This window comes from Nyctereutes procyonoides, unplaced genomic scaffold (genome assembly GCF_905146905.1).
Source record: "Nyctereutes procyonoides isolate TBG_1078 unplaced genomic scaffold, NYPRO_anot_genome, whole genome shotgun sequence".
NCBI lineage: Eukaryota > Metazoa > Chordata > Mammalia > Carnivora > Canidae > Nyctereutes > Nyctereutes procyonoides.
In genome coordinates this window covers 1,093,938-1,119,441 of record NW_026575113.1, presented here as the reverse complement: position 1 = coordinate 1,119,441, position 25,504 = coordinate 1,093,938, and the positions used below count along the sequence as shown (strand labels likewise).

Here is a 25,504-nt window from a genome sequence, read left to right as displayed (position 1 = left end):
CAATGTCAAGAGTATAACAGGCCCTTATGAAGAGCACAATAAAATGGAAGTCTGAGCCTAGTTTTATTTAAAACAAGCAACTGAACTCTAACTTATAATGAATGTTGTACAGAGAACACATAGGAGATGAAGACAGGAAATAACATACAAGAAATAACTACCTGAAATTTTCACTTTTTGATCAATCATAGAAATCCATTTTCATTTTTTAATCCCTAATTTAATACCCCTCTAATTCAGTGGTTCTCAAGCCAGGCTGCGCAGTAAAATCACCTGGGAAGCTTCTGAAAAAAACAGCAGCTTCTGGCTCCCTCCCATCTCCCCTCACCCCCAGAAAATTCTGATTTAGTTGGTTTAGGTGTGGGCATATTTGTAAAGCTCCCCAGGTGATCCTAATGCGTAGCCAGGGTTAAGAACCACTTTAAATCACATTAAATATTTTTTAAGGTAGGTAAAATATAAATCTCACATAAACTTAAAATCACATATAGATTTGGCCTTACAGAAGCTTATGACTGATTTCTGTAACTGCTATCCTGACACAGAAACTGTATAATTAAATTATCAGGGGTTTCTAAACAATCTAAAAACAGTGTTCAGCTGGCTAGTTGAAAGAATTAAAATCAGGTCTCAAAAATCAATACACAGTACAAATAATCAAGTTATTTAAAAAAAACAAACAAATCCAGCTATAAAAACCTCCATTTTACCCAATTTATGGACATTTAGCTTACTCATGATTAAACCACCTTCCTAGTCTATTTTAAGGCAATCTCAGAGTTTGGAATTTATGATTCTTTCTTGCTATAACTAAATTATCAATTAGTCACTTCAGGATTATTTTCCCTGAAGTATGAAACATTTATAAAAAATGTACAGGAGAAGGTAACCCTAAGGGTATTTTTCAACAGAGAAAGCAAAGGGTCTCTGTTAACCTTTTATCATTTACTTAAAAAGTATTAAGAATGACAGTATTATTACTTCTTGAAAGCCTTCCCAACCCTCTAATATATTCTAGAATGTCCCAACAAAAACTCATCCACAAAATAATTCTAAAAGTATAAAACAGTTTTAACATTACATACTATTATCACTTACAGAAATTTTTGAAGGTGGTATTATATCCAAAGAGTAATCCATTTCCTGTGTGCTGAGAGTTCTGAGTGACAGTGAGCATTCTCCAATGGTTTTCTTCCTGGGAGTCTGGGTTTGAATCTTAAATACGAGCCTTACAGTTTGTAGACTTTGGAGTTTAATGGCAAATACAAAAGTTTCCATAAATTCAATAGCCTAAAAAAAAAACCCACAAGAAAATAAGAAATAATAAGAAATAATAATAAGAAAACAATATAATAAGTAAAAGGAATGGGGAAAGAAAAGATGATATGCCAGTACAAAAGAAGAGAAAGTAACATTTTATCATCTAGGAAGGATCTGATTTTTTTTGCAACAAAAAATATTTTTCAATGTAAGTCAAAATGACAATGACCATGAGTTGTTTTTCCAGAATTTATCCTGGATACTGCCTTTCTTACTGTCACAAATCAAATCACCCTTTTAATTACTAAGGAATTCAGGTCAATATTAATTCCACATTTAGCAGAAGATAGCTTTTCTTTTCGAAAACTGGGTTGTTTTCCATCTTTGGTTCTGGGGTATCTTTCCTGCTTTTCTCCACAATTTTTCAACAGTTAATAAGTGGTTCAAGAATCTCAGGTGTGCTCTTTCAGCAAGTACCCCAAATCTAACTGTTCATATTAAAAGACTTGAATTATTTCTATTCTTTGTCTAATATTCTTCCCACCTACTTTGGGCTCTGATTTCTCCTCCTGTGACATTTGCTCCATTCTTTGCAACCTGAAAATCAATCTCCTTGAAAAGTGCTACCTTCTCCCATATATCCACCCTAGGCAGCAAGTCAGTGTTTTCCGTGCTCAGAAGATTCAAACGTTCTTTCCATAACTCCTAATATTTTAAAAGCCCTGTCTTACCAAGAACTAACATCTTCTTAACACAAGATTGATTTTTGCTATCTACTTCCTTCTTCCCTTCTACTGCATTCTTTTTTTTTTTTTTTTTTTTTTTTTTGCCTTTTGAAAAAACACAATATCTGGGCAACTAACATCCATATTTTAGATGCTGTGCCAACATTTTCACTTTTTTAAAAATTTTTTTTTATTTTTTTTTGTTTTATTTATTTATGATAGGCACACAGTGAGAGAGAGAGGCAGAGACACGGGCAGAGGGAGAAGCAGGCTCCATACACCGGGAGCCCGACGTGGGATTCGATCCCGGGTCTCCAGGATAGCGCCCTGGGCCAAAGGCAGGCGCCAAACCGCTGCGCCACCCAGGGATCCCAACATTTTCACTTTTATTGTAATTGTTTACATCTGTATAGTCAAAATTGTGTTTCTGAGAGCCTCCCAACCACTGGAGCTATCTTTTTCTCTGAGTCTCAAGGCACAGGATCACACCACCAATAGAGTATTCATAAAATATGTAATGTTAAAACTGAAATGCAGTGAGCTTACACATAATGCAAGTGTGCTGGTCTGTCCCACACTTTGCTACAATAGGGGTAAAGGGGTAAACAAGTTGACAAATAATAATAAATTTTAAAAGTAAGATTCCATGCAAGAATTAATAGGAGAGCAATTTTTCCTAAGCTTAGTTTTATTTGAAAATAAAAAAGTGAAACTGTTTAATTCAGGAAGGATCCATCTTCAATATCAGCACTATAACCATATTTAAGATTTATTTCCATCTTGACTTTCTCTAATGCATATTTTCACAGTGAGATACTAAGACATGTACATCAATTTTGATTAGTGCCTTTTCACTTATTAAGAATATTTTTCCATGTCCTAAAAAACTCTTCCTAAACATTATTTTTTATAGCTGCCTAGTATTCTATCACATGGTGTTATGGTTTAAATTTGTCCTCAAAAAGGATATGCTGAAGCCCTGACCCTCAGTAATTCAGAATGTACCTTATTTAGAAATATGGTCCTTGAAGAGGTAACTAGTGAAGTTAAGGTGAGGCCATAGTGGAGTGAAGACACAGCGACAGATGGAAAATGCCACATGAAGATGGAAGCATAGAATGAAGTCAAGGAATGTCAAAGATTGCTGACCATCACCGAAGCTGGGAGAGTGGCATGGAACAGATTCTCCCTCACTGCTGAAGGAAGGAACCAACAAGCTGACACCTTGATTTCAGACTTTCTCTAAAACTGTGAGAGAGAAAATTCTGTTGTTCTACGCCACTCAATTTGTGGTACTTTATTACCCAAAGAAACAAACGCACATGGTATATATGTAGCATGAATTTTCTTAACCATTCCCCTATATAAGACATTTAGATAGTTTTCCAATTATTCCCCTTGAATAAAACTGCCAAGAATACTTTATATATTTAAATTATTTCCATGGAACACATTCCAAGTCGAATCATCATGTAAAGGCATATTAAAGCATATAAATATTTCAAAGCTTTGATGTGTTTTGTCAAAATAACTTCCATAAAGTTCTATGCTCTAGAGTACTTATAAATTTTTTTCTAATTTTCATAAGCAAAGAAGGATAGAAAAGAAAGAACAATGTGTAATTTAAATATGTATTTCCATAATTACTAGAGTAAACTTTTTCATGGTTATTAGCCATTTGAATTACTTTATTTTTAAATCATACATTCTTATAGAAAATACATTTCATTGGATGGAAAAGCAGTAATGAGAAGACAGATAAGAAGAAAAAAATGAAGATATATTTAAACTGATGTGAAATCTGGGATCCCTGGGTGGCTCAGTGGTTTAGCGCCTGCCTTCAGCCCAGGGCGTGATCCTGGAGACCCGGGATCGAGTCCCGTGTCGGGATCCCTGCATGGAGCCTGCTTCTCCCTCTGCCTGTCTCTGTCTCTTTCTCTCTCTCTCTTCTCATGAATAAATAAATAAAATCTTTAAAAAAATAAAAAAATAAACTAACGTGAAATCTAAAACCTATAAAACCAAAATCAGGATCATTAGTCTTCCAATTATAATAACTGGAAATATTTAAAAGAAATTTATTATAATCATGCAATTATTTCTCAAAGCCAAAGTGGGGTAGGAGAAAGAAGATGAAAATAGACCTTCATTTTCCTTTCATACGAGAAAAGTAGATGGTCTTCTTAGAATTGTTTATCTTGTATATACTTTAGTGATTATGATTTTCTTTTTAAATGCATCTTAACATTAGACAATGTAATATCAAGTATTTTTGAGACTCAAAATTGTCTTTAAAAAGTAAGGAATATGTACTTTGCTATTTCCCCAAAATAAAACACTTTGTTATTCCAAGTCTTCACATGGCTTAACGTGACTAATACAAAATAAACCTAAAATGAAATTCAATCACAGCCACTTACATTAGAGCCTTCCTTGGCTGAAGATTTGAAATGCACTGGTTTGGGCAATGTAAGTATTCCTTTTATAGAAATAGTAGGAGTGTCTCCAAAACTAGAAGGCCAACTTAAATCTCTGCACTAAAAAAAATTAAAAATACAGTTTGAATTTTAAAAAGGACCCTGGCAATACAAATATTTGATGTTTTTGAGCTAATGACTTAAATACAAACTTATAAAAGTAAACTTTAGTCTACTGAGATCTCATTTCTTCTACCTTAAAATAATTTGACATTTAATGTTCTAGATATCATATCAATTTTCTTCTTAAGGTTAAAAACCACAATTCCATCATACCTACAGATTTATTTTCTTTAGTCTTTTTAAAATACTGTTTTCTGCAAAATACTACAGAATCCTAAATTCCAAATAAAGTATTGTCCAGTTCCCTAGAGAGAGCACCGTAAGTTTGTAACAAAAACATTCAATCTTGTAAGAAAAGTTGGTATTAATTAAATTAACTTACTTGTAAAACTGTGATCCAGATCTGTTCTACTGAAGAATTATAAAACACTTTCACATGCAATCTCCCAAAATCTCTTTCATCTCCTGACAAAGTAATTGTATCTGAATTGTAAAAAGACAAGAACATTTGACATGCTATGCAATCCTTCTAATCCAATTACGCTTTGATACAATCCAATTTTAGGAGCACAACTGAAAAATGCCATAACTTTTTTTAAGTTGCCACTTTAATAAAAAAAGAAGTCACACTTCAATGTTATTATTAGAGTGCTGGGGGAGGCCTACTGTAAAAAGTACATGGCTTAAAAATTTAACTCAAATATAGACTGAGAGACTTAAGTTAAAACTAAGATAAACTTCCCCCAAGTAACACAGATATGGCTTTAATCATGCTTCTGGAAATTCCTTCACTAGAATACTTCAAAACAAACAAAAGGCATTTAACAGCTTCGCATTTTTTTTAAGATGCATTCATGCCTGAGCACTGAATAATGGGCCATCCAACCTGGGTATTTATACGCAGATAACAGATGTAACCATCTAGAGGTTTTCTTTTTTTGGTAGAAATAATTCCCTTAAGAATATAAAAAGGTGGAACTTTATTCCTTACCCAGGCTTCTGTTACTGCCCTGGGAATTCTTCCTTGAAGAAGAAGTGCTTGGCACACTGGACCATGAATCATGTCTCTAGAGATAAAAATTGCCCTTAAGTCCAATATCACACATCAAATTTTAAGATTCTGACACTTATGCCCCAACACCCACCTTAGTATCAAACCACATGCTAACCATGTTGACAAGTGTTACTGGTCAGAATTTCCCTCTTTTAGGCAGTAAAGAGAAAAAAAAGCTTTCTGTGTGTGTTATCAGGAAAATCTTAAATAACTTACTGGATTACATATGGGGAAAGCCTTTGTTATTTGGGGTTTGGCTTTATAATGAGGTTACCACATTTCCTACTTGAAAGTACTAGTAAAAATAAGAATATATTTGAAAGAGCCCTATTACCTAAAAACCTATTAAGTAGCAGTCATCAAAGCAGAGTTCCCTCTGAACCAGCAGTATCAACATTGCCTGGGAACTTGTTGGAAATACAAACTGAGGTCCCAGTGCAGAGCTACTGAATCAAAAGCTCTTGGAGTGGGATGCCTGGGTGGCCCAGTGGTTGAGCGTCTGCCTTGGGCTCAGGGTGTGATCCCAGGGTCCTGGGATTGAGTCCCATATCAGGCCCTCCATGCGGAACCTGCTTCTCCTTCTGCCTGTGTCTCTGCCTCTCTTTCTGGGTCTCTCATGAATCAATAAATAAAATCTTAAAAAAAAAAAAAAAACTCTGGGGGTGAGACCTGGCAACCTGTGTTTCAACAAGCTCCCCCACCTATTCTGATACACATTAAAGAGCTGCTGCTATAAAGAATTAATTCTGAAAAAAAATTAACTTGACTGAGGATTATGAAGCATTCTTTGTAATACATTTCCTTTTTAATAAAATATATGTAAATACATTCACATGGAAAAAAGCCCACAAGTATATATAATAATATTTTCATGGTGTTTTTACTCTTAGTTACAGGAATATAGGTGATTTGTCTTTTTACTCTGTTTAACTATTTTCTAATTTTTAATAATAATTACAATTTACTTATATTTTTAAAAGAAACTTTTTTAAACAACAAAAATTCTATTTCAAAAATAGGAGAATGCTGTGTTAATATTAATATATAACAAAAGTCCTGTATCTCAGTAGAAATACTAATTTTTACTAAGTAGGTAGCTATGTTCAATAAGGAGAGTTAGATCAATAAGCACATCAATAACCATACCATTTTAAATTCCAACTGCCTTCAAGATTGCCTGAGTACATACCAATAGAGAGATGTTAAGATTCATTTAAAGAAAAAAAAAAAAAGACTGCCTTTTAGCATTCAGCTGAGACCTTCCTGTAAAAATGGACGTGGGAAATGCAAAGTGTTAATTCTTCAGATATTACTACAGATTTATCTACAAAAGATCCACATATGTTGTTTCTAACATAACTCATACATTTCTCAATTTTTACCTTAAAAATAATCGTATACAATTAAATTTATATCAATAATTCACCTGCATGAACCGTTGAGATGAACTTGTAAGATCAAACATGGACTTGCTTAGCCCAGAAGAACTGGGAAGTTTGCTGGTCCTTAAATCACAATCTACAAAGAGACATGGAAAATTTTCTTTAAAGAAGAAACATTGGAATTTTACTTAATCACCATAAACTAAATCTCTATAGGAGTGCATATAAATGCAACCTATTTAAGAAATAAAGTCTTCTGGTGATCCCTGGGTGGCTCAGCGGTTTAGCGCCTGCCTTTGGCCCAGGGCACGATCCTGGAGTCCCAGGATCAAGTCCTGGGATCGAGTCCCACGTCGGGCTCCCGGCCTGCTTCTCCCTCTGCCTCTGTCTCTGCCTCTCTCTCTCTTTCTATGTCTATCATGAATAAATAAATAAAATCTTTAAAAAAAAAAAAAGGAAGAAAGTCTTCTACTAAAGTTTAATGTTTTTCAATTATTTTACTTTTGTTCCAAACAGAAACCAACATAAATCAAACAACACATTTCAAAACCATATCAAATATCAAGCAGGAAAAACTGAACTCTTTTTGTTTACATTGCAATTCTTCATCCCATAGGAATAATCTAAGAGAATGTAGGTCCTCTGTGCTAAATGCAATTCAACTATGTAATGAGCACTTACCACATTAAAAAAATAATATTGAATTCCAGTGCTGCTATATTTCTAGTCTGTACTTCTAGTTTTCCCCCAAACTAGAATACTTTTTAAAGAATGGAACGCAGAATACTGTGCATCCTAATACAGCACTGAAATAAATACTTAAATAAATACTTCTGCTTTGTTTTCAGCACCTCACCTTGAATTCAGATGTTGATAGCTGTATACATTAAACTTGAAAAACAGAATTTTGACAATCAGATGTGTACATTACAGTCTAAAATTGATACAGTCCTCAAATATTAAACTAAGAAAGTTCTATGATCATGTAGGCATTTTCTGTTTTCTTTGTTTACACTTATAATTTCATCATGAGGTTGTATGTTTACAATTTTCACTGAATAGAGCAGGGAAGAAAAAAGCTAATAAATATCTGTTGCAGAATTTCTAAATGGATACATGATACTAAAAAAATGAAACTTTAAAAAAAGGACAAATAAAATGGAATTTGGAACTCCCAACCATATAATTCATTCAATTTTTACGTTAGGTAGAGTACCAGAGAGAAGTTATAACATTTATCCCATCACTTCTGAAGCCTGCTTTTCTCTTTTTTTTTTTTTTTTGATAAGAATCATCTCTTCCAGGGTTTTAATTTGATTTCTACATTTGTTAAAGAGGAAAATATACAAAATATTTTTCATACCTGATCCATATAGTCTCACTGCTTCTGAACGAGGGGGAAGGCGTCGGCTCAAATCAGGTGAAATGTGCTGATATCGATAGTATGGGTTGTATATATCGTAGCTGGCTCCATGCTGGGATGAACTAGAAAGCTCTACCTTTCGATCTCCAAAAGATGCTCTGGCAGATGCTGAAAGTAAGTGTTTCTAAAGTTATATAAGACCTTCTTCTTAGAGTTATTTGCTAACAGCTGTTGCATCCAAGGTGAAGGGAAAAAATTTTGTCTCAAGTAATACTAAATCACATGTGTTTGGAGTATTTAAAAAAAAAGTACGTTTATTGAGCTCTGCACACAGCACTCTGCCAGGGGTCAGCTGTGAACCCTGCTCTCAAGACAGTCTGGTAAATTTTTGGCATTTTTCTTTGCCCCATTAACAATTCTGTATTTTGTGATCTGAGTTTTCTTTTATTATTCTACTTACACAAAGAACATCTTTTAAGTAAAAGATCATTTTTCACAAATACACAGAACATTTATAAAAATTGACCAGAAGCTAAGATATACACAGAGCAGTTCTCAATAATTCCAAAGGACTGAAATCACAGACTAAGGTTTTCTAACCACAGTGCAATAAAGCTAGAAACCAACAAAAAGGTGATTAGAGAATATTTTTATGGAAACACAAAGGATCTAGGACAACTGAAAAAATCTTCAAAAAGGAAAAAATATGGAAAGATCTATGCTCCTACGTATTAATAATGGAAGATTGGCACAATAAAATAAGATTGAGCAGAACAGAGAGAGACACTCATTATTTTGTGGACATTGGATTTACAACCATTGTGGCACTGGAAAATCTTTTCATTAAAGTGTGCTAAGACAACTGGATATTGGTATATATATATATATATATATATATATATATACCTTCACCCCAACTAAAAAAAATCACAAAATATTAATTTCAAGTGGATTGTGGGTCTAAATTAATGTTAAAGCAAACCAATAAAACTTGTATGTTTAAGGAAATTTATAAGAAAGTTTTCACAGCCTTAAAGCAGGAAAGAACTTCCTAAATGGAACACAGCATTTATCACAAAATTTTGTTAATATACTGAACTACTTTAAAATTGAAATTTTCCATTTTCTATTGAAGAAAGTGAAAAGGTAATGCACGGAGTGGGAGAAGACATGTGCAACAAATAGAACCAACAAAGGGCTCATACCCCAGAATATACAAGGAATTTTCACAAATCAATAAGAAAAAGACAGACAAGTCCAAATATAAATTGGCTGTAAGACTCAAGCAGGCACTTCAGAAAAGAGGCTACCCAAATAGCCAAAAAACATGAGCAGGTGCTCAATTTTCATGAGTTAGGAGGCAAATGCAAATTAAAATTCCCAGAAGAATCCACTACCGACTGAGCAGGATGGTTAAAATAAAAAAGCCTTACAAAAGCAAGTGTTGGCAAGAGAGTAGCACAATGTGATCTACCAAACCCTGCTGGTGGGAATATAAACTGAGGCAATCACCATGAAAAGAAACTTGGCAAATTCTAGGAAGGCTGAGATATATATACCCTGTGACATGGCAATGCCGTTCTGGGACACATACACAACTGAACTGTCTGCACGTGTGCACCTAGGGACGTGTATGAGAGTGTTCATAAGCCTGAGGATCGCTGGAGGGGAAGGGGTTGGGGGATGCGGCAACTGGGGGATGGGCATGAAGGAACTCGGGATGTGATGAGCACTGGGTGTTACATGCAGCTGATGAATCACTGAACTGTATATCTGAAACTAATGATGCAGTATATGTTGGGTAATTAAAATTTTAAAAAAGAATGTTTGTAAGTATCCTTATCCATCATGGCCAAAAATGGAAAAACTCTCAACATCTATCACTAGTGAAATAAACTGTAATCTATACGTACTAATAAAAATAAATGTGTGCTATACAGAAACATGACTGCATACCATGCCACTTAGAATAAATAAAAATAAATATATTTTCTGTACAGATGTTAAAACTAATGGAAGCTACTGACAATGTGAATGAATCTCAGAACAATTATGTTGAATGAAAGAACCCATACTGTGGAAGGAGCCTCGGTGTCCATCGAAAGATGAATGGATAAAGAAGATGTGGTTTGTGTATACAATGGAATATTCCTCAGCCATTAGAAATGACAAATACCCACCATTTGCTTCAACGTGGATGGAACTGGAGGGTATTATGCTGAGTGAAATAAGTCAATCAGAGAAGGACAAACATTTTATGGTCTCATTCATTTGGGGAATATAAATAATAGTGAAAGGGAATAGAGGGGAAGGGAGAAGAAATGGGTAGGAAATATCAGAAAGGGAGACAGAACATGAAGACTCCTAACTCTGGGAAATGAACTAGGGGTGGTGGAAGGGGAGGAGGGTGGGCGGTGGGGGTGACTGGGTGGTGGGCACTGAGGGGGACACTTGACGGGATGAGCACTGGGTGTTGTTCTGTATGTTGACAAATTGAACACCAATAAAAAATAAATTTATTATTTCTAAAAAAAGACTTTCAAAAAGCTAGAAAGAAAGAAAGAAAGAAAGAAAGCACCCATAAACAAAAAGACTATGCTGAATATGTCATTTCATTTACATAAAGGTCAGAAAACAGAAAAAAAACAAACCACAACATTTAGGGATATGTGCTTAGCTGGTAGAAAGTAAGAGTAGCAAGAAAGCAATAATCATCACAGTTGGGATGCTGATTACTCTGGACTGATGACGGAAACGAGGGAAGATGAAGGCTTTTACACATTGCTGGTGGTATTTGTTTACTTGAGTAGTGACCATACATGTGTCTTGCTTTGTAATAAATCACAGAGATACATAGTTGTTTATCTCCTTTTTCTATATGTGTGTATTTTGCAATTTGAAACAGGTAAAACCATTTATCAAATTCCTTTCAAAGTTAAGAATCACATTGGAAAAAATATAGAGACATGCTATAAAGTTTTTAAGTGTTTAAATGATTACCATCTTTTTCTTCTTTTTTGTCCTATTTAAAATAGAACTCACAGTAAAACCAATACTTTCTGAATTAAGTTAAACAATAAAACAGGTGGCTTCACACTGAGTTCAGAAAAGATAAAGAAAATATGGGGTTATGAGGGGAGATCTTATCCTCACCCTAGGTCAAATAACTGTGTGTGTGTAATCCAAGCACAGTTCACAGGCAGAGGGGTGCCAAGATGGAGTTATGAGGCCAGAGAGCTTGGTAAGGAACCAGTCCACCTTGGACACTAACCCCTCTCATTCAGCACACAAGCACTGCCACAGGTCTGTTTAGACACAATACCCTGTCTGGAGTAGTAGCACCAAAGATGATGTACTACATTTATAGGCTATATCTAAGGAAGAATATTCAGATCTTATTTTACCTTTACAGAATCCCAACCTTCCCCTCAAACAGTATACAGTGATACCATTATTAAAGTTCAAGAGGAAGTTCTCTCAACTTACAGAACCACAGTGCCATATAAAACCAAACATAAGTGACATTTACTTTACATCTCTCAAAAGCTCTACTTAAAATTTCAGTGTTTATTCAAAATACATTCTCTTCACGGATAGATAGGTAGATGTGTGACAAAGCAAGCACAGAAAGATGTTAATGATAGAATCTTACAAAGTAGTAAGTGATGGTTATAATCAGACCCCTCACTAAGCAAGCAATAAAACAAAACAATTTCAGATATTTGACACATAATTTCAGCCATCACTGACAATGGCCTGCCCTATCTCCCTCTCAAAATGTCCTTGTCAGCCCATCACACACGGGCATATACATATACAGCATGCACATGTCTGACTTCTAGAATTAGATGCCCAGAACACTTTCTTGAGTCTAATAAAGTAATTTTTCTCTCCCTTAGGATCAAAATCAGATGGCTTTGCCACATCTTCCCTGAGCCTATAATTTAACCAATTTCCTCATTCATTGCCAATCATTCAAATCAAAAAGCAATCTGTTGAGGATTCCCCGGGTGGCTCGGCGGTTTAGCACTTGCCTTTGGCCCAGGGCATAATCCTGGAGTCCTGGGATAAAGTCCCTCACTGGGCTCCCTACATGAAGCCTGCTTCTCCCTCTGCCTCTCTCTCTCTCTTTATGTCTCTCATGAATAAATAAATAAAATCTTAAAAAAAAAGCAATCTGTTTTCTAGTGATTTAATGAAAACGAAAAGACAAAAGAAGGCCTATCCTATATTGCCAGGTATTTCTTATTTTCTGATTATGAAAATAATATATTAGATACTCAGTGTTTAAGAATACAGAATTCATTAAAAAATTATGGTACATCTATTGATTTAATACTATGGGGCCATTAAAAAGCAATGAATATGAAAACGTGTTCACAATGTGTGATATGAATAAAACAGATTACAAAACTGTTTATGTGGTTTAATCCCAATGCTGTCACAAGTACAAGAGAAAGACTGGGATATCCTGTGGCCAAGAGCCTTTAAACACTATTTTTGAGAGACACTGCTGACATATGCAAGACAAAGTGGTGGGCCAAGCACAGGGTTCCTCTTTCCTTGAAGAAAGAGGAAGGAAGGAAGGAAGGAAGGAAGGAAGGAAGGAAGGAAGGAAGGAAGGAAGGAAGGAAGGAAGGAAGGGAGGAAGGAAGAGAGAGGGAGAGAAGGAAAGAAGGAAAGATAGATTAATTGATCATCCCACTAAACTCAAGTCTCCTATAGATAACAAAAGTACACTGTAGACCAAAAACAAAATGAACAAAACCCTGAAGGTACCAGAGAGTTGTAAAAAGTGGTACATATCCAGGACAGCATTGACCCTTGGAAGAAAGGGAATGGACACCCGTTTTTAATGACTATTAACCTAAACAAAAGCCACAGTTGATGCAGCACAGGACAGATAAAGCGCCAATAGAAAACCCACACTCCTTCTGACCTAAAGAACCAGAGTTCCAAGCGCCAAATTCTGTGAATAAAGTCTGCTCAAATATCTGTTCTGATCCCGGAGCCACACATATGCAGGACAGATCCAACTAAGGATAAAAAAAACAAGCTGAGATAAGAGCTGTCACCAAGGACACAGAATTTACAGCATAGCCCAACCAAGTTCATTGCTTTGATAAAAGAAAGGAAAAAGAAAAACAAATAAACAAAAACCCTTCTCTTCTCAAAGCAATGTAACAGATTTTAAAGTGTCCACAACACAACATCCAACACTGTGAAACATGAAAAGTGACCTATCCTCCAAAAAAAAAAAAAAAAAAGACAAATCACAGAATCCAAACCTAAGTGACTCAGATGTTAGAATTAGCAGATAAAGATGCTAATGCCCAAAGATATAAAAGCAAAAAGGCTCACAATAATGAAAAGAAGAAAATGAAATCACAGCAAAGAACAAGAACCTACAAAAAGGAACCAAATATAAATTCAACAACTGAAAAATACAAGGTCTAAAATAAAAATTCACTGGATGGGCTTAACAGCTGCAAGGAGATGACAGAGGGAAGAGATGGTGAACTTGAAAATCAATAATATCCAATCTTTAGAAAAGAGAAGGGAGAAAACATTGAACAACAGAAAAGAAGTCTGAGAGGCATGTAAAACAATATAAAATGGTCCAACATATGTCTAATTGGAATCCTAGAATGAGAAGGGAGAAAGGGTAGGGCAGAAAAAAATACTTGGAAAAATATTCTAGATTTTGATAGGAGTTTGGATTACACTGTACATGCCTTTATCCAAACTCAACAAATACAAGCTTAAAACTGAGGCAGTTTGTTGCATATAAGGCTTATGTCAAAAGAATAAAAATATAAGCAGATACTAAACTCTGGTAAATGACACAGATGCTTAAGTATTTAGAAGGAAGTGTATTAATGTCTGCAATTTACCATGAAATGTGTTTTCCACCCATCCCCCACCTGACTCAAAAAGGGTTAATAACAGAGGAATAGAGATCTAGATATGTGATTAAGCACAGTACAAATATTAATGATAGATTCCTTGTGGTGGATATACAGATATTCACCATCATATTCTTTTTACCCTCTTTTTAAAACTTTGAATTCAATTAGCCTACATATAATACATCATTAATTTCAGATGTAGTGTTGAATAATTCATCAGTTGTGTATAACACCCAGTGCTCATCACATCACATGCCTTCCTTAATGCCCGTCACCCAGTTACTCCACCCTTCCACCCCTACCCTCCAGCAACCCTCAGTGTGTTTCCTAGAACTTAGAGTCTCTCATGGTTTATCTCCCTCCCTGATGACTCCCCTTCACCTTTCCCTCCCCTCCCCTATGATCCTCTGCACTATTTCTTATATTCCATATATGAGGGAAACCATGTAATAATTGATCGACTTACTTCACTCAGCATAGTACCCTCCAATTCCATCCATGTCAATGTAAATAGTAAATATTCTTTCTGATGGCTGAAGTACTATAGCACTGTGTATATAGACCTCACCTTCTCTATCCATCATCTGTTGATGGACATGGTGGCTCCTCACACAGTTTGGCTATTGTGGACATTGCTGCTATGACACTGGGGTGCGGGGGTCCCTTCATATCATTGCATTTGTATCTTCAGGGTAGATACCTCATAGTGCAATTGCTGAGGCATAGGGGAGCTGTATTTTTAACTTCCTGAGGAACCTTCACTGTTACATTATTTCAACTTCCCTGTGCCTTTGAAATTTTTCACAAGAAAAATTTTTGGGGGGGGGTACCTTGTAACAGTGTTTCTTTCTTTTTTTTTTTTAAAGATTTATTTATTTATTCATTCAGAGAGAGAGAGGCAGAGACACAGGGAGAGGGAGAAGCAGGCCCCATGCAAGAAGCCCGACACGGGACTCGATCCCAGGTCTCCAGGACCACACCCCAGGCTGCAGGTGGCACTAAACTGCTGCGCCACCGGGGCTGCCCTGTAATAGTGTTTCAATGGACGAAAGCAAATTGTTTTTAAAATACAAGAATTATATGCTGTTTCTTCTTATCATCATTACTCCATTGACCTCTAATGACATCAGCCAAAATTTACCCAATGAATCTATCCCACTCAAGTGGCTATTTAGACTAGGAAGTTATATATGCAATGAAATATTATTCAGCCATCAAAAAAAATAAACCTTACCATTTGCAACAATGTTGATGAAACTAGAGAGTATTGTGCTAGGTGAAATAAGTCAGTCAGAGAAAGACAAATACCATATATTTCACTCATATGTAGGATTTAAGAAACAAAACAGAGGATCATAGGGGAAGGAAGGGAAAAATAAGATGAAATCAGAGAGGGAGACAAACCACAGGAGACTCAACTCTAAGATGGGATCCCTGGGTGGCGCAGCGGTTTAGCGCCTGCCTTTGGCCCAGGGCACGATCCTGGAGATCCGGGATCAAATCCCACGTTGGGCTTCCGGTGCATGGAGCCTGCTTCTCCCTCTGCCTGTGTCTCTGTCTCTCTCTTTCACTGTGTGCCTATCATAAGTAAATAAAAATTAAAAAAAAAGAAAGAAACACACTGAGGGTCGTTGGAAGGGAGGTGGATGGGGGAGGTAAGTGGATGAAGGAGGGCACATAATGGGATGAGCACTGGGTGTTGTGTACAACTGATGAATCACTAAACTCTACCTCTGAAACTAATAAAACACTGTTAACTGATTTTAAATATTTTTTAAAAAGGCCACATCTAAACACAAATGTGTTGACTGATCAGATTTCATAATGAGGCCTTTCAAAAATATTATACATTAAGTTCCTCTACAGAAAGAGCAAAACATAAAATGTAAAATTCATACATAAAAGACTTTTGTATCTTTCAAGGTATAAAAGAGCAAAATCATGGAAACAATAGCATTCAAATGCTACGTGTGTTGATTTTTAAATCCTGTGTCACTGTTTACCTTCTAGCTCTTCCAGATGTGAAGGAGTTCCTTGCGCCCTGGGCTGAACATAGGAGAGCTTAAACCTCGGTACTACAAACGGTACTTCTCTGCCATCAGATGGTAATTTGGAAAGTAAGTAATCCTCAGTACAGCCAACCTGGGGCTTGACGGAGATGGAAGTCAACGGAGGTACACGGACCGTGGTATCTTGACCCGCTGAGACTGCTGCTTTAAAGTCTCTTTCCATGAAAACTGTGTGTAAAAGAAGTAGGAAAAGAAAAGAAAAGAAAAATCACAAATATGAATGTAGACTTATATTTAATAATCTAAAGTTAGCATGCTTTGGTATGTACTTAATTGTTTTAGAACAAACTGCTGATGCAGAAACTACTACCTGCAGGTCCTATCAAGCACTTGATAGGAATCTGCATTAATTCTCCCAGCAATAACAAGTTTATTCTGTAATTAATTCTACAATGCTTTCTTTCAAGAAATCTTTCAAGAAAAGGCCAGTCACTTAAAAATATTGTCAACAAATCAATTCTTGTTGTCAGTACTGGTGGTAAACATCAGTCTCAAATATATAAAAGAATTCTAAAAAGAAGCTAAAGGCCTCCAAGTCTACAAAAACCTTCACCCAATCACAAGATAAAATGTCTTTCTACCCTAATATAATAGCTGGTCTCCCTGTGCTAGCTTCTGGGACCTCTTCTGTCCCTGTCTCAAATGCTATGTGATTCCTAAGCTGGTGACTTAAGACATGGATGCAAGGGACACCCAGAGCTCATCTTTATGTACAATTATCAAAGTACAAATACTGCTGCATAGGAATTTACCGAATGTTTTAATGCAAACAGAAGCCCTCGTACTCAGACATACGAGGGAGCTATACTCTAGATGGAGGAATACAAGGAAAAGCCAGAGAAAAGTAAAGTTCCGGTCATAACTCTGATGAGGTGAGGAGACCCTATGATTGAAAGGGAACTCCCCAGGAGGCTTTCAGAAACATGGATTCTTGAGGAGATGAAACGTCACTCACCTGTGAAAGGCATGTCTTAGTGCACTAAGACATGTTCATAAACTAGGAATTGTCTTTGTTCAAATGGAAACATTTGCCAGCATGTATTGCCCCCAACCACATGCAGCACCTCCCTCCCTGCCTCTGCCTGTACCACTTCATCCACCTAAATCCTCAGGTCTAGTGCTCACTTCTCTTACTTCCTTCTTCCCACCCCGCTGCTGACATACTCTGCAGATTCCCATACCAAGCACCATCCTCTTGTCAGTCGGTGGTGATGTCCCAGGTCTCTGCCTGGTTGAACCTTGAATTTCTCACTCTCCACCCCTGCCTTGCCCCAGGGTACTTTAATACTTACCTAGTGTGCCTCATATTTGTTTCTGTCTCCCCCGTGAAGTTACGGACTATGTCTGACTCACCTTTATATTATGAAATGCCACAGATAAAAAATACATTAATTGTTTGTTGAAGCCAAAAGAAGCCAAACTCACAATTGTGCTTTTCTGTTTCTCCATAGAAACATCCTCTACAGCAACTCTTTATAAATTCTGCTGCCATCACATCCAATTTCCAATACTCAGCAATTGATACAAACTTCCAATTTTAATATTAATCTGTTGGTAGAATAGAAAAGTTAACATGATCATGTTTAATAGCATTAGGTACCACTAAATTAATTCCATTATCTTTCTAAGATGTAATGAGGAAAACAAAGCAAAAAGGTTTAGAAGATGATGGTTTTTCATCTTACATGTAATTTTATATGACCTAATTAAGCGCCTTACAAGTCATTAAAACAACATGTTCAAAAATCACTAAATGAACAATCCCAACATTAAATTTGAAAAAAAAAAACTCCACCCTGAGTTTTCTTTTTTGCCAGGTATACCCAAATCAATGCCCAAGCAAACTTTGCAAGAAAATATGGCACTCCCAGGACATGTGAGAACAACTTCACTTCCTCCAAGTCAATTCTTTTGGTTATCCAAAAGATGATGGGGGATTATATGGGGCCAATAAACAACTGCATACTTTATAAGTTGGTTTAAAGTTTAGAATTGCGCTAATAGAAAAATATATCTTAAACACTGTATTACCCCCCCAACACACACACCCACAGACACCAGCTAACTAAACCACTTATAATATAAACTAGAAATAAAGGGAGTTAGATTTTTTTAAAAAAATTTATTTTTAAGTAATATCTGCCCCCACCATAGGGCTTGAATTTACAACCCCAAGATCGAGAATCACATGTTACACCAACTGAGCCAGTCAAGTGCCCTGAGAGTCTGCTGTAAATTTATCAGGCACATAAAATTGTGTAAGGACTTCATGTCCAGTTGCTCGCCTTGGCCTCAGTGACACAATTCCAAATGCACTCTCTTCACTTGTGCATTCTTAAACTCTACATTTTTCACAGGAAATTTCAAATGTATACAAAAGACAAAATGGGTATAAGAATATCCCTATCACCCAGACTAAACCGTTATCAATTCACAGCAAATCTTAATCCATCTCTGCCTCCCCACTTCTGTGGCTGAGATCTCTAAGTAACAAATCTCCTGACTTTACTTCCTTTGTGTGGGTGCACCGAAATGGCACCTTCAAGCAAATCAACCAGGGTGAGGTGGTGGCGGGCGCCTGGGTGGCTCAGTTGGTTAAACATCTGCCTTCAGCTCAGGTCACGATCCAGGGTCCTGGGGTTAACCCCCACGTACATTTTCCTCCCTCTTCTCCCTGTCAGTGCTCTCTCTCACTGCTATCTCTGTCGTTGTATCTGTCTCTCTCAAATAAATAAATCAAATCTTAAAAAAAAATTTTTGAAAAGAAGGCCCCATAAGTTTTTACTTCCCCAAAGTGGGAGCTCAGATGGTGAGGGAGCTACCTGCTAATCCCTATAGGAGGCTTGTTCCTCCCCATTCAGCAGGTCACAATCTGCATATTCTCAATGTAATACAGTAGCTTCAGCTTCCAAACACAGCCACCAAGAAGGTATTCGTCAAAATGCTGGACTTTGGCCCATCTGATGGGAAAGAAATGGTATCTTGTGTTGTTGTAATGTGCATCTCTTTTACTATGGGGTGGGCACCTTTTCATATAAGGTTAATCTGTATTTGGCTCTATGAACTCGCTGTTCATTATCTCTTGCCCATCTCTCTGTAAAGCTATTCATCTTTTTCTGCCTCAGTTTTAGAGGACTTTTATATATCGGAGAGATTAACACATTGTCAGTGATATAAGTGGCAAACATTCTTCCAGTTTGTCATTGTCTTTTTTTTTAAAGATTTTATTATTTATGAGAGAGAGAGGAAGAGAGAGAGAGAGGGAGAGACATGGGCAGAGGGAGAAGCAGGCTCTGTGCAGGGAGCCCGATGCGGGATGCGATCCCAGGACCCCGGGGTCACGCCCTGAGCCAAAGGCAGATGCTCAACAGCTGAGCCACCCAGGTGTTCCTTGTCATTGTCTTTTTATGGTATTTTCTACTGAGAGACAGAATGTGTGGGAATATACAAACATACATATACATATATATGGAAACAGATGAGTCTGGGGATGCCAGAGTAAATAAAAGAGTAAATAAAATCTTAAAAAAAAAAAGAAAGAAAGATGTAGTTAGTACAGTAGTTACAGATGTAGTTATACTTAATCTATGTTTCCCCTTTTTGCTTCTGAATTTGGAGTCATCAGAACGTTTTTCACATATGTAGGTCATAAAAGACTTCACCCAGTTTCTTCTAATACTTAGTGGTAACAGAGTTACCACCTTCTATATTAACAGCCTGGTGCACAGTATGAGAAGGAGATCCAATCCTACCTTCCCCAATTGGCTATTCTGGTATCACATACACCATTTATTTAAAATCCCATTATTTTCTCCTACGATTTTAGAATGTTGTCTTTATTACAGACTAAACTTCTACAATTGGGCTTATTTCTATATTTTCTATTTTCTTCAACTGGTCTGTTTATTCCTGTACCACATTTTTTTAAAATATTTTATTCATTTATTCATGAGAGACACACAGAGAGAGGCAGAGACACAGGCAGAGGGAGAAGCAGGCTCCATGCAGGGAGCCCAATGCAGGACTTGATCCCAAGACCCTCTATCCCTCCCCCCGCTCATGCTCTCTCAAATAAATAAATAAAATCTTTTAAAAATTTATACATTTTCAAAATCCCTTTTCAGCCCTAGTTTAAAGGACGTATTCCTTGACTACTCAGACCATACTAATTTCTCTCATTTGTAAACATCTAATAAACTTTAAAAAAAAAGAATTTTATATTTTTCTTGACATGTGTGACACTTGTTCTCTTTCCCCTTCTAGGATATAAACTTTTTAGAAAAAATATTATACTCACTTTCTACTTCACACTCAGCACCCTATATGATGCTGGGAATATAGCAGGAACTTAGCAAATATGTAGTTGACAGATAAGGGAACAAAGCAGAACAACGAGCTCATATAAAAACTCTTAAACTCATCAAACCACATTTCTGACCCCAGTCAGCCTGCAAATACTTTACATTCATCATGAAAGGACTGTGGGAGGACTGATTAAAAATGATTTCTACTGGGCAGCCCGGTTGCTCAGCGGTTTGGCATCGCCTTCGGCCCAGGGCATGTTCCTGGAGACCCAGGATCGGGTCCCACGTCGGGCTCCCTGCATGGAGCCTGCTTCTCCCTCTGCCTGTGTCTCTGCCTCTTTCTCTCTCTCCTCTCTGTGTATTCTCATGAATAAATAAATAAAATCTTTAAAAAAATGATTTCTACTTCTGGAGACAAGATCCTTAAACTTGATGGCCTTGAGTCATCCAAAATGAACTGGAGACTATGAGGGAGGAACGCAGCAAAGGAAACATGCTGATGTGAATAAGAATAAAGCAAATACAGTTTGCATGGTCGCCTAATAGAGGGCGGACAGGTGCACACAAAGAGAGCCACAGACATCAGCAGAGGGTCCCACTCCAGTATTCAGCAGAATACGGGTCAGAACATGCATGCAAGCAAATTGCATAAGTCTGGGCAAAGACGGCCAGAAAAGATTATGAAAGCCATACCAATACTCACCAAGGTTGGTAATAATGCCTGTCCCTACCAACCAAACTGGGGAAACCATACAGTTCACAGGATATTGGATAGGATTCTCAGGAGAGCCTTGCATTCTTGGTGAGGAAAAAATAGCCGTAAACTAAATGCTAGCCGCTTCTACCTAACAAATTTAAAAAGCAAGACTCAAAAGGATCAAACTATTTCCAAAAAGACTATGTCCCAAAGCAAAACACTTTTAGAAAAATCTAAATGATATCCAGCACACAAAATAAAATTCACAATATTTGGCATCCAATAAAAAATTACCAAATTTGCAAAAAAAAATAATGAGAAAAATCAATCAGTTCTAGGTTCCATTCAGAAATGACACAGACAGTTAAGGATATTAAAACAGTTCTGACTGAATCTATATGTTCAAAAAGGTAAGAACTGACATGAAACATACAAAAAAGTACCCAACTTCTAAAGACAAAAATTACAATACCTGAGTTGGAAAATACACTGGATGGGATTAAAAGCAGACTATATATTGCAACAGAAAAGATTAATATACTTGAAGGTATAGCTAAAGAAATTATTCAAAATGAAACAAAGAGCAAAAAAGAATAAAGACAAAATAAAAAGAGCATCTGTGACCCATAGGACAATTGTAAGCAGCCTAACTGAAGTCCATGAAAGACTGGGGAAGGCAGAAAAAATATTTGAAAAAATAAAATTCGACCTCTCAACACACACTAAACATAGGAAGTATGATGAAAACTATGCCAAGACACATCGTAATAACATGGTTCAAAGCCAGTGATAAAGAGGAAACCTCAAAAGCAACTGAAAAAAAAAAACCAACTTGTCTTTTATTTTCTTAAATATAACCCATCATAGTTATTTTTAATTTATTTATTTGAGGGGGAGTGGCAGGGGGATAGGGAGAGAAAACCCCAAGCAGACTCCCTGCTGAGGGTGGAGGGATCTCCCAACCCTGAGATCATGACCTGAGGCAAAATCAACAGTCAAAGGCTCAACTAACTGAGCCACTCAGGTGCCTCCATCATAGTTATTTTAATAATCTATGACTGGTAATTCCAATATGTAAGCTTTTGTAAGTTTACTTCTATCTTTTGTTTCTGCTGATTCTTGCTCGGGTTGTGCACTTGGTTTATCTTTGACAAATTATTCAGCGACCTTGAAACTTTATTTGTAGAACTTCTTTAACCCAAAGATGAAACTATACTCTCAGATAATATTTGCATTTGTTTACCATATCATTTTGTTTATTTATTTTTTTAAAGAACTCACAGCCCTGAGATCAAGACCTGAGCCAAAATCAAGTCAGATGCTTAACTGAGCCACCCAGAAGACCATTTTAAACTCATACCTTGACAAAGAACCTGATTTAAAAATGGGCAAAGGATGTGAATAGATATTTCTCCAAAGATAGATCAATGGCCTATAAACACATGAAAAAGTGCTTAACACCATCAGTTATTAGGGAAATGAAAATCAAAACCACAATAAGCTACTAATCCATGTACGCTTAGGATGGCTATAATCAAAACAATAGACAAAAACAAGTGTTGACAAAGATGTAAAGGATCTGGAACTCCCACAGTCTGTTGGTGAGAATAAAAAATGGGGCTGCTGCTCTGGAAAATAGTTCAGCAGTTCCTCAAACACTTAACCACAGAATTGCCATATGACCCAAGAATCCAGTCCCTAGATCTCTTATACCTACAAGAATGAAAAACGTATATCCACATAAAAACTTGTACACAAGTGTTCATGGCAGCATGATTCATAATAGCCAAAAAGAGGATACAACCCAAATGTCTATCAACTAACAAATGGAAAAACAAAAGCAAAATATGGCATATCCACACCATGGAATTTTATTCAGCCATTAAAAGAAATCAAGTACTGATTTGTGTAACAACATGAATAGACCTTGAAAACATTACACTAAGTGAAAAGGGAAAGACACAGAAGACCACATATTGTATAATTTCATTCATGCAAAATGCCCAGAATCAGCAAATCCATAGAAATAGAAAGTACGTTAATGATTGCCAGGGGTTGGTGAAGACAGGGGAAATGAGGACTGACTGTGAATGGGTACAAGGTTTCTTTCTTAGGGAAATAAAAATGTTCTAGAATTAGAGATGATGGTATTGCATATGTTTGTGAATAAATGAAAAACCACTAAACTGTGAAAAGGGTGGATTTTTTGATATATGAATTATATCTAAAGAAAAATAAGATATTTTTAAAATTTCATCTTAAAATGTTTTTGGACCATGGAGGTGACGTGAGCCACCCCCTACCACTGCCCATGGACTGGTGGTTACAACTTCCCAAAGACAGGTTTTCTTTCCCTGTTTTATTTGACATCAAGGTAATTTTCCTTGCAGATCTTTAAAAGAGGTAGAATGAGTTTTCACCCTTGACACCACACACCTTTGGAAATCCCATAATTAAGGGCAGAGTCTCTGGTTAGCTGGCCTTGAATAAGCCTGGGGCTGACTGCTAACTATGCCTCCAGTCCTACAAATTCATCAAGTTTTTAACCAAATCTAATCAAGCTCCCCCCCGTTTAGCAAATGCTCTCAGAGCAAATAAGATTTAAGGGCTCCTTGAGTCTCAGATTTTCAGCTTTCTTTTACATTTTGGCATAGTCATTCCTAAGTACCTTTTTAAAAAAATTAAATACAGTATTCTTAGTTATTTGCAGTATGAAGGCTTTTCCAAATATATTAACTATATTCCCAAAATGAAATCTCTGTATTTATTTTTCAAGTTAAAATGAACTCTAGTGAGTTAGGACAGGATTTGCTAAAACAAATGACAGTCTGGTATAGTCTACATTAAAGTAGCTTCAGTGTTATGGGGCACTTGGGTGGCTCAGTCAGTTAGGCACCTAACTCTTAATTTCAGTTTAGGTCTTGATCTCATTAGGGTTGAGAGATAGAGCCCCAATGGGGCTCTGTGCTGGGAGGGGAGCCTGCTTAAGATTCCCTCTCTCCTTCTACCTCTCCTGCCCTTTCTTCCTCTCTAAAATAATAATAATAATAATAATAATAATAATAATAATAAAAGTAACTTCAGTACTACTTGTGATCCCAGCTGATTATGGTAGATACTTAAGATTAAAAATATATTCAAGTGATATTACTCAGCCATTAGAAATGACAAATACCCATCATTTGCTTCAATGTGGATGGAACTGGAGGGTATTATGCTGAGTGAAGTAAGTCAATCGGAGAAGGACAAACATTATATGGTCTCATTCATTTGGGGAATATAAATAATAGTGAAAGGGAATAGAAGGGAAGGGAGAAGAAATGAGTAGGAAATATCAGAAAGGGAGACAGAACATGAAGACTCCTAACTCTGGGAAATGAACTAGGGGTGGTGGAAGGGGAGGAGGGCGGGGGGTGGGGGTGACTGGGTGATGGGCACTGAGGGGGACACTTGACAGGATGAGCACTGGGTGTTATTCTGTATGTTGGTAAATTGAACACCAATAAAAATTAATTTATTAAAAAAAAGAACTCTTACAACTCAACCACAAAATATATATATATATTCAAGTGAAAAGTTTACTTTAGAAAAAAATTAATTTGAAGAGGAGTCTAATTTTAAACAAACTATGAGTAGGTGACTCGTTTTCGTAGGTATCATGGCTCTTTACACAAATAAAGTAAGTAAAATGGCAGCAAGAATACACAGACCATAGAAAGAAACATACACACACATATATGAAAACCTGACATACGATGCTTACAGATCCCTGGAAAAAAAAAACAGAATATTCTATAAACTAAGGGGAAAAACTGGGAAAAACTGATTACCAATACGGGGAAAAAACGTGAAACTGGACACCCACCTCACACCACACAAATATCAATCACACAAGGATTAAACACATAAATACAAAAGGCAATATATTAAAGCTTTCAGAAAAAATATCACACTATATTCTTTCAACCTCAAGGAAGAGACAGAGGTGTTAAACAAGATGCCAAAAGCACAAACCATAAATGAAAAGGCTGATACATTCAACCACACTAGAGAATGCATCCATCAAAAACTACATAAAATAAAACTATGCAAAGTAAAAGATAAGACAAGCCACTTACTGAGGAAAAGATATTTGCCATATGCATAACTATACTATTTATAATACCACAAATAAATAAATACAACTTCTAGAAATCAAATT

At 36.4% G+C, this 25,504-nt stretch overlaps 1 protein-coding gene across 6 annotated transcripts in view; it reads right to left on the bottom strand.

Moving 5' to 3' along the window:
• The window catches only part of TC2N (tandem C2 domains, nuclear), a 70,599-nt gene that overhangs the window by 14,695 nt on the left and 30,400 nt on the right, over positions 1-25,504 (bottom strand). For all 6 annotated transcript variants that reach the window (XM_055333692.1, XM_055333694.1, XM_055333690.1 and 3 more), the window contains exons 2-9: positions 17,728-17,850; positions 16,237-16,470; positions 8,325-8,492; positions 7,006-7,097; positions 5,517-5,592; positions 4,908-5,008; positions 4,406-4,522; positions 1,099-1,290 (exon numbers count right to left, since the gene is read on the bottom strand). In XM_055333692.1, coding sequence (XP_055189667.1) covers positions 1,099-1,290; positions 4,406-4,522; positions 4,908-5,008; positions 5,517-5,592; positions 7,006-7,097; positions 8,325-8,492; positions 16,237-16,470; positions 17,728-17,794 — 1,047 coding nt within the window. In that variant the 5' untranslated portion in view covers positions 17,795-17,850. The remainder of the gene's footprint in view (positions 1-1,098; positions 1,291-4,405; positions 4,523-4,907; positions 5,009-5,516; positions 5,593-7,005; positions 7,098-8,324; positions 8,493-16,236; positions 16,471-17,727; positions 17,851-25,504) is intronic.